The sequence below is a fragment of the Ricinus communis genome, chromosome 1 (assembly GCF_019578655.1).
Source record: "Ricinus communis isolate WT05 ecotype wild-type chromosome 1, ASM1957865v1, whole genome shotgun sequence".
NCBI lineage: Eukaryota > Viridiplantae > Streptophyta > Magnoliopsida > Malpighiales > Euphorbiaceae > Ricinus > Ricinus communis.
Genome location: NC_063256.1, coordinates 14,576,834 through 14,587,997, shown reverse-complemented (window position 1 = coordinate 14,587,997; position 11,164 = coordinate 14,576,834). Strand labels below are relative to the sequence as shown.

Below are 11,164 nucleotides of genomic sequence, written 5' to 3'. Positions count from 1 at the left end.
TATCATATTAGTAACAAAAAAGTTTGTTACTATTGTTTATCTTTTTCTTGAGAAACTATCGTTTATCCTTTAATAGTAGGAGATGCTAAATATGTAACTGGTGCTGCCAACAACGATATTGAATTAAAAATTACTTTTGATCTTTTGATTTATTATATTATCTTTTTGGTATAAAAAAGAGCTTTAAAGAAAGCTAAGAAACACTGACAACTCTATTAGTAGCAACACCAACAACATTCTGGAATAAGAAATGATCCAGGTTAATAAGTGGGTTATCCAAAACATAAAACCCGATATGAAAAGTGCCAAAAAAACTTGCGAGGTAGTCGACTACCTTATTTGCCTCTTTAAAATTATGCCTTAGCGAGACTTTCCAATCTCTTGACAACAGATCCTTAATACCCTTCACAAGTTGGTAGTGAGTGTTAATCTTAAGGTCCTGACTTTCAACACGATGTATAATGCATAAACTATCAACTTTAACTTTTAACCTTTAGACTCCTCTCTCCCATGCCAAATGCAGACATTTAAAGAGACCCCATAGCTCAGCCTCAATAATCGAGCAACATCCTGAATTCATGATAAAGCCTCCTTACCACACACCATTATGATCCCATAGAATTCATCCAGCCTTTGCATGCATAATAGTCGAGCAGAATGCCCCATCGGTGTTGAGCCTTAAACTAGGCCTTGAGAGGCGTCCAAGAGATAAGTGACTCCTTATGGATTCTACTTCCACGACCCTCAACATTCCTCGCGATTTTAGTTGTAAAGCTAAGAATGTCAGTTATCATTTGCTCATTCCACAGGCTGGCATTTGAAAAAAGGATTTCATTTCTCCAACTCCATAATTTCCATATAGCAACTCCAAAAGATTAGAGACCGGTTCATCTCTTCTTGAATCCCTGTGTCATTCATAATGTTTCTTAACATCCAATTTTATAGGTCTAACGAGAAGAAAACCATTTGGTTTTCCTGAAATATTAAGCTTTTCTAAATTTTTCTAGCCATCAAACAGTTCCATAAAACATGGAGAATATCCTCCGAAGCATTATGGCTCACACATAACCTTCACAAGAGTTTTATTTAGCCTAACTCTCAAACCCTAATCAAAGTGTTTTGGCTAACACTTAAGCTCTTACAACAACCAAGATTGAAGACATTAATTGCAAGAATAAGAAAAATCAAATGCACAATAATGTAGGCTTTTGGAGGTTGTTGATCAACCATTGAAAGCCATTTGATGTATTCTTTATAGCCTAAAAACCCCAAGGAGCCATTATACATAAATTCTCCAAAACCTACCAAGTTTACTTTTAAGACAGTGCATTAAATGTACTTGTTAGAATAAAAATTACAGTCACGAAATCTGAAATACCTCCAATGGCTATCTGACGCGGCAGCATGATATTGGCGGCTTTTCTAAATGACCTTTGGCGGTTTCTAACGCATAGTTGAACCTTTGAAGTTTGCAGTCGCACCGTTACTTGGTGCTGTCGCGATTTTAGACTTTTGTAAACCAGAAATCTCTGTCTTAAAAATGCACATTTTTGCAGTTGCACCTTTTTGGTGTAGTCGCGATTTTGAAGGACATTTTCTTAAATTAAACTATGACATCAAAACTTATATAAGTATTAGATTACAACTTCAATTTATTTGTTAAGATCAAAATTAGGGATAAAGCCATATGACAAATCACTTAGGCTAACAATATTATTAAACCGTTTATATTTAATATAATCTAAGGTTTTCTCATTTCATTTGATTATAGATAATGTAATTTAATATAATAGTGGGATAAATTACACAATTCGAATATGAAATATAAAATATACTCTAAATTATCGTTAAACTTTTGTTTATTTTATCCTAGTTACTCAATTTTAATTTCATTCTAATCAAATTAGAAAATGTATGTTCTGTATAGTGTTTGTTGATATGCCTTTTCTAGTACTTGCAAGTGCACGAACCGTTCTTATAGTAAGGGTAAGTTCACCACGAGGTCGATCTCTTAAGGAACTATGAGGTCACTTATTATAAAGACTAATTATCAACACAAAACAATAAAAGTAAATCTGAACACTCTAAATCAGTATTTTGAGAGGGTAATATTCATAAAGTAAAGTAACTAAACAATAAATAAATATGTAATGCAAATGCAAATATTTATGATCTAAAACTATATGCTAAAGATAGTATTTAATCTAGCCATTTACTTAGTAATCTCCTTGTTTTACTTTAAGCCTAGATCTAATAAATGAGATGGTGATGTGCCTTTTTCCCTAAGTCACTCAAGCTAATGATACAACCTAGCTTTCTTATACCAACATACATTAAAGTAAAGATGATGTTTCTAATACTTTTAAATCTAAAGATTTTCATGACAATTACTATTGCTAAATTAATATGATGGTTAACTAACAATAATAACTGAAACTAATAAAGATATGAAGGTAAAGAAATCATTTATTAAATAAATAAATAACAAGGTTCATACAAAAATAAAAAGACTAAACTAAACACTTATGAAAACTAGCCTAACATATTTAATACAATGATCATGGTATTAAATAGAAAGATATAAATAAGTAAAAACCTCTTTTAGATCAAGAATTTCTTCAAGTAGGAAAAAGATTAGTCATCACTCTCCACTTTTTGAAAAGCTCCTTAGATCCTAAAAAGAGTAATGAAAACTAAAACTATATATTTATGGAAAACTATAGAGAATTATGGAGAGAATAATAGTGGCAGGTGTAGAAAGCAGGTAGGAGAAAACTCCCCTCTTTTAGAATTAGGTTTTGCAGAGATTTATATAGAGAAGAGTCCTCCTCTAAATAAATCTCTCTAGAGATATAAGTATACTAATATAAGTCTATCTAATATATAAGACTTTAAATATCTTTATCTCCACCAAATATTATCCCATAAATAACTCTTAATATAAATCCTAATAATTATACAAAATAACTAAAATATCCCTTGGGCCTTGTAATTAGCAGTCTATGCGTTTTAATTTTGGGTCTTCACACGAACATATCCCATTAAGCTTCTTTGAGCTCCATATTTTCCTCCTTTTGCTAATATTTCTGAAAATAGACAATTAAGCTTAAGTGAAGTAAAAACACATATTTTCACCATTTTATATATAGAAATATATCATTAAAGCTTTAAAATATCTTTAAATATCTATACATAATTTGGACCGATCATTTGCACCTCTTCAAAGAAATTCTCGTTATGCTAGATGTGAATTTAAAATTATTTGGTAAAAGATTTTAGGGTAAAGTTTAAGAAATTATTTTATAATTTGACGCATTTATATTTAAAAATAATGATAATTTTATATTTAAATAATATTTTATGTTTTTCATTTTTAATTCTATAATAACATAAAATGTTTAACCTCAGTTTTAAATCTAAATTTGACAAAATAAATAATTTTTAATTTTAGCATCCAATAATTACTTTATGATCATGATAAATAATTATAACGTATATTTTTAAAATTTTTAATCACATTCAAAAATGAACTTTTAAATAAATTTTTAGTATATATATTTATGACCTCCATAATATATTATTAAATATCACATTATTTATGAAATTATATTTTAACATTATTTTTGTTGAATATACAATACTTTATATAAATGAATTATATGGATGATCTAATACTAAAATGCTAAAAAATATACATATAATGTCTTGTGATAAAAAAATTCACTCATTCCTCAAATTTAAAAATCTCAAATCATAAGGCAGTTATTAAAATTTATTCAAAATATTAAAGAGTCTCGAAGATTTGGACTCCAAAAGATTTAAAATCTATATATAATTTAAACTTCTTGGGCCTATTTTTGACATAGGATTGTCCTAAACTTTATTCGAATTGAGAAATTTCAATTAAAAGAATTAAATAAAATCCATAAAGTTTAGTTAATTTTATTGTTTCACTAATTAAAAAAGAGTTTAAATACACAAATTTTGACAATTCTTTTCCTCTAAAACCTTAAATGAAAAATGATTGTTATAAATATTTTTATTTTAAAATAATTAGTCCATCAATCCATAAATTTCATTTTAAAATAATAAAATATATAAAACGCATTAATCTCATCACTAGCTGCCTATATTTTAAAACTATAAACTTTAATTAAATCTATGAATATAAAATCCCATAATCCAATTAATGGCTTCATGATTTTTGTCGCAAAGTTAACGACATTTCATATTTTCAAATGAACCCTAATCCCAATTGCCTTGAAATGAACACCAGCAGTATCGATTTGGATTACCAACATAAGATAGAAGAATAATTAAGTTAATTACTTTAATATTTCTAAGTCATGTTAAATTATTAGGCTAATGATATTAAAAATTAAATATTTATCGTTTTTAATTTAATTTATTTTTAAATATTTATTTAAATGGTCTGATTTGATTAAAAAATTATAATTATAACCAAATTAAAATTAGGTACTATTCTCTTGACCTTAGATATGAATCTCTTTTTATTTTACTAATTTCGTTTGCTTCTTAAAATAATATATAAGATTATGACGAAAGTGATGAAAGAAATAAGTTCACTATTTATTTTTTTATTTGTTATTCACTTTCTTATTCATCCGTAACTTAATCTTAGTAATTAGTATGTGATGTGTAAATGTATGTGACAGTGACATGTAATTGTTAATATTAAATAATGACACATCATTTGCTATGTCACTCTATTTTGATCGAAATTTTAATTTAATTATAATTATAATTAATTATTCAAATCGGAGATTTAAGTAAAAATTAAAAAGATAGACCAAATTTATAATTGAATTTAAAAATCTAAATTTTTAATGTCATTATGCCTAAATTATACTAGTAGATTCTTACATTTTGAATAATTACTTTAATATTTCTATTACGTGCTTAAATTAAAAATGACATTAAATATAAATAAAATATTTAATATACCTTTAATGAACTAAATATTTTAACATCTCTAAATCTTATTAAATCATACTAGTAAATCCTTCTATTTTTATAACTAATTTTCAAATTTATTTTGTTTTGTTACGTTAAATTATTATATCCTTCAATTAAAAGTAAATACTAAATAAAATTAAAATATTAATTTATACCTTCATTAATATTACTATATTAGTATCATCTGCAATAGTCAAGTCTAAACTTTGTATATAATATTATTTTATAATTTATTTAGATATTTAAAAATTATAATCAATATATAATTTTTATTTAACCTAATATTAATTAATTAAATTAATTATAAAAATATTATATTATAAATTTTTTATATAATTTCAAATAAATTTTTTTGGTTAAAATATCTTAAAAAATCTTGATTTCTTTAAATTTTTCTCTAACTTATAACTTATAACTTTTAAATATTGAAGTATCTAAACTCTAAATATAAAAGTATTAATCTAATAAAATTTGATTTATTTATTCAACATTATAAATTCAGACTAATTATTTTAATACTTATAAAAAATATTAAAATTAATTATTAAAAATAAAAAAAATCTACTAAAATAATTTGATAAAATTTAAAAACGTTAAATATTTCTATTTATAAAAATAGAATGTATATTTTAAATAAAAATAACAGTTGATTAATAGAAAATATGATAGAAATATATAATAATTAATTTTATTTAATGAAAAAAAATAATTATTGCATATTATACTTGTCAAAACTCAAAAACGTTTAATTCAAAATAATTTCTTGGAAAGATTAATTTTTATTTTTTCATTTTCCAGACTTATTCAAGGACAAATTTCAAGAGAGATTTATACATATTTTTCAATATAAGCATGCTAGAATATTTGATATGCCATAACGGCATTAATTAAAAGCTACTAATTTCTTTGAAATTGGGATCAGTATCTTAATTAATTAATTAATAAGTTGCTTGATAGATTAATGAATAACTATTTATGGAACCCTAAAGCTGTGTTAAAGATAAAAGGGTTTTACATGCATGAAAATTAAAACTTCAGCTGCCCTTACAAATGAAAACAGAAAGAGGAAAAGAAACAAAATGCAAACGCCATAATCTAATGTCATGATCATGGGCAAGTTGCAGAAAATGTTAGACACAACACAGCAAAGAAACCACTGCCACCAAGCATATCTCTTCTCTTGCCATCTGTCCATCTGCATGTTTAACGCCAAACACATGCTCATCCTCAACAGTCCTACCAAGAACCAAGACGATAACAATTGCTTTCTATTGTTTCCATAATATTATTTGTATGTCTTTTTTATACGCAATTAATATATTTATTAAATATAAATAATATATAAAATATTATTAAAATATAAAAATATTGATAAATATTTAGTTAATTATATAAAAACTAAAAATTAAATTTGAAATTTTTTATTATAAAAACTCTTACCATCTTTTTATAATAAAAATATAAAATTTGTTTGGCTAAAGTTTGAGAATATAAAATTTTATATATCTAACAATGTAATGTAATAGTGTAGTATATACTTACTATATTATACTGCTCCGTAGCCACTACCCAACAATACGTTTACAGGCACTCTTTGTCCTCTTCGATCATGTTTAAAATACGCGGCATGCCGATTTTGCTGCCTTTTGGCTGCAGTTGCCATCCAGCCTACCATCACCACCTTATTTTGCGTGTCCAAACACTGCCTTATTTATTATCTCCTTCTTCCTCGCCAGTGTCTCTCTCCCTCTATATATACCTATCACAACTCGTATTTGATACATACATACAAGAAGGAGATAACACAAAAAAAGAAGAAAATAATCTGTTAGCCATGGCGAAAATACTTATGCTTCTCTCCGCAATCTTTCTCCTGGTGTCTCCTCTGGTGAGTGGTTACAGAGGAATGATGGTTGGTGGAAGAACACAAGTGAGAGACGTGAAGAGTAACGAGGCGGTGCAGGAGTTGGGAAGGTTCTGCGTGAAGGAGTTCAACAAGCAGCAGCTCCGCCAGCAGCATGGCGGTAGCAACGGAGGAGGAGGAGAGCTGCTGATGTTTTCTGAGGTGGTAGCAGCAGAGACCCAGGTGGTTTCTGGAATAAAATACTATCTGAAGATTGCAGCAAGCAATGGGAAAGGAGAGGCAAAGGTTTTCGATTCAGTTGTGGTGGTGAAAGCCTGGATTGATGACAAACAGTTGATTACGTTTGAGCCTGCTGCTGCTAATGAATTAAGGAAGTTTAAAAAGTAAATTAATTTCTTTTGTTTTAGGGTTTGGGTGTTTTTGAATGATTCTAATATGAATTTTGGGCGGTGTTGTATGTCTATTTTGAGGGTTTTCTTTTTCTTTTTCTTTATAAATTTGTGTTAAAATATGTGTTGTTGGGGGTATCTGTTACTGTCTAACCATATGTTTATATGTGTAGTGCTTCGTGCACATATAATCTCTGATCCAATAATCAAAATAAAGGAATAAAACTTTCAGATTGTTAATTCTCTTTTCTTTTAATTACAAGTGAGGAAAAGGGATTCAAATTGTTAATTTCTTTTATTATCAGTCTTGGATGTCTGGTTTAAATTAAGATATAAATCTATTTTAGATTGTAGAATTAATTATATACATTTATTTCTCAGATAATTAAATTAATTAAGTAGGCATTAGATTGTAAATTCATATTTATCTTTTAGCTATGAATATTGTTATTTTATTTGGTTACTTTCTGTTGGTATAATTACATATTTATATCTATGTTATTGTCTATGAAACATTTCCTCCCTTGTTTCCTTTTGTGGAGAAATTACATCATGAATTCAGAATGGGGAACGAATCAACTAAAAATAGAATTTTTAAATAAATAAATAATGTCTTCATGACTTAAAATCTGATTTTTATTATATATATATATGTAATTGCTTTTGATTTATATATTATTTTACTATTTATTACTCTATAATAATATTTTTCAATTTAATAATTATTGTAATGATTAGTTACCTCTACGCCAAGTGTAATTTGGCTATTTCATTATAAAATTAATGTGTAATTTAGTTATTTTATTATAATTATTTAATTTTGTTAGATAACATATTAGTATTTTAAAATTTAATTCATAAAAGTAATGACATGTTTGAAAAATGTTAAATATTAAACTAACATGTGCTTGAAAAGATTGACAAGTGATTATCCTAAATTATTAATTATTTAATTAAATTATTAATTTAATCCAACAACAAATCAAATTTTAAACTTTAAAAATTTTTTAGGCTTTAATAATAAATTTTAGCTATAGTTCTTTTCTTATCTTATTATTTTCTATTCTTTCTTTATCTATTATTAAAATAATATTTTTTTAGTTTAGTTAATCGATATTATTTATTTATTTATTTATTTTTATTAAAATATTATTTTTAGAATAACAAATATAATAATAATAATATAATAATAATAATAAATAAATAAATAAATAAATAAAAAGAGCATCCAACCACTAAATTATTAATATTTTTACACTTATTTATATTTAAACAATTTGTATTTAAACAATCATTTCCTTTATATTTCTTACATGTTCACGTGTTTATTTGAAGATGTGTGGTTAGTTTTATTTGGTGTAAAAACTTCAATATAAAACGAGTGTCTAACCACTAAATTAATTAAATTTAAATGTTAATTATAAAATAGCGAGTATGTAAAATTTACAGTATATATATGAAAACATTCTCTCCTAATTGTCTACAATGTCCGTCAATTGAAAATTGATATTTTAAAATTAGAATTTAATGCTTCACTTTAAACCTTTAGAATTAGAAATTCTATATTGCAGATTTAAGAGACTTAGATATATTTTTTTTTTTAATGAATTAATCACCAGATTTTAAAAAAGTGAATAATCTATTATCCAATTTAAAGTTAAATGATTTTAATGAAATAAAAAAGAGTTATGCAATCAATGAAATTTAGTGTAAATTAAATTATCCCTATTTTTCCATTACTCGTTAATATTTTTCATCAAAAATCTCCTCAAATCGTAAATTTTTATGCATCAAAAGTTGCCAAATTGTTGTTCAAGGAGATTGTATATCAAATCTATTACTTTAGATAGGCACAAAAAAATGAAAAGAAATGAAAACTGAATTAAATCTTTATGAATAAAAGCTTATTTTCCTTTGAATAAGTTATTATTCCTGTATATAAAGTTTTTCATAATAATGATATATATTATGTTATAAAGGTGTTTCACGAGATTACAATTTTATTTGAAATAAAAAATTAACATTTTAATTGAATTCTCTTTCTTTATATTAGATTAAGCAACTCTTTACTTTTATTTCTATAAAGTAACATGAATAGTAGGAATGACAAATTGTTAATGAGTTATATCCATATCATGTCGAAACATGTATATAATAAGATTTGAGTTGATCCAATCATAAATACAATAATCTATACATTAGTATGTTAGGCTTAGATAATGAATCATAAAATTAAACTTTTAAAATTATAAAATTACATAATATAAATATTGAAATTTACGGTTTGTAATTTGATTAAATTGTGATTTTTGTTAATATTAAAACTGAAAAATGTATACTTTGATTAGTTTAATGTTTAAATTTATACTATTGTAATTTATTAATACTAAAATATATTTAAACCCATTAAAAGTAGTATAATTAAAGTATAATTAATAACATAGATCTATAATAAACATTTCAAAAATTGATAACTTGGTCAAAAAATTTAGCTATCAACAGTGATCTTAAGTTATGATATGAGCCCCGAAGTATCTGCATCAAAGGTTAGAAAGAGCTGAATGAAATTATCCGATTATTCACATCGATAGATAAGTCAATAAAGGTTAGAACTTTAAAAAAGTGTATTGATTGGGTGGATTATATGTACCTAATACTACAAAAAACATGTTTTTAGTGATGGACAAAATCCGTTGTTAAAATAGAAAAATCTGTCGCTAAAAATGACTTTTAGCGATGAATTAGAGACAATTACATGGCCTTTACTAAACTGATGGTTGCAAATGCTTTAGCAACGAATTTTCTTGTTCATCGCTAGGTTAGCAAGGGCCATTTTTCTTTAGTGACGGACAATCATTTGCCAACATTAGAGGCAAGGGTCGCTCTATTAGCAATGGACAGTTCTTCACTAAATTAGCGACGACAGAAAATATGTCGCTAAATTATTTTACTTCTCTTAAAAAATATAAAAAATTTATTGCTAATCCGTTAGTAAATTTTTTATTTTTAATAATTTATTTTTTATTTTTATTTTATTTTAATATCAATTAATTTTTTGATAAATTAATTGTTATTGTCTTCTTATTTATATGTTAATGTCCAGTTTATTTTATTTACTAAAACAAAAATAATAAAAATAAAAATAAGAGCAAGCAATTATATTAATAAAGCTAATAATAAATAATATAAGAAAAAAAGGAATAAAAAATAAAGAGAGATAAAGTAAATATAATAATAAAGAAAAAAGCAGGAAAGAAAGAAATGGAAAAGAAAAGAAGAATAATGAATAGAGAAATAAAAAAATGAAAGAAATGAAAAGAAAATAAAGAAAAAGAGGTATATAAAGAAAAAAGAAATGAAAAGAAGAAATAAATGAATAGAGAAAAGAAAGAAAAAGTAATGGAGAATAGAAATTAAAAAGACAAAAAAAGACAAAATGAAAAGAAAGAAAAAAAAAATAATACAGTAAGAAATGATGGAGTGCAGAAGAAAAGGTGAATTTATGAAGAATTATATTTAGCGACGGACATAAATCCATCACTAATCCATTGTTAAATATTAAATAAGTGAAAAAATAAAAAATTGAGTGGAAATTTTATTTTAAAATTAGTGAGGAAAATACTCTTGTCGATAATGTGTTGCTAACACTATAGATAAGCGGGAAAATGAAAATATTGGTGGAAATTTTTTTAAAATTAGAGATAAAAGTAAATAAATGAGTGAAAGAACTAAGAAAAAAGGTGGGGAAAAGATTTTAAGATTAGCGACAGAATTTGTGACAAAAATATATTCGTCACTTATTAGCAAGGGAGATGTCTGTCGCTAAACATGATGCCTATCACACGCCAAGTTTTAGCGACCACATAGTTTTCCTACTACTTGGCAATAGACAATTCGTCATTAATTAGCTAGGAACACAAGTATTCCTTTGTTA

The 11,164-nt window shown here is 25.3% G+C and overlaps 1 protein-coding gene across 1 annotated transcript; it reads left to right on the top strand.

The window, feature by feature from the left end:
* Window positions 1-6,732: 6,732 nt before the first annotated feature.
* Window positions 6,733-7,470, top strand: LOC8270317 (cysteine proteinase inhibitor 5). Its single transcript, XM_002516329.4, has one exon. The coding sequence runs from the start codon at window positions 6,812-6,814 to the stop codon at window positions 7,226-7,228; it is 417 nt and encodes a 138-aa protein (XP_002516375.1). The 5' UTR covers window positions 6,733-6,811; the 3' UTR covers window positions 7,229-7,470.
* The last annotated feature ends 3,694 nt before the right edge of the window (window positions 7,471-11,164 follow it).

What these genes read in the sequence shown, in the direction of transcription:
- LOC8270317 (XM_002516329.4), top strand. Translation starts at nt 6,812, where the DNA reads ATGGCGAAAATACTTATGCTTCTCTCCGCAATCTTTCTCCTGGTGTCT.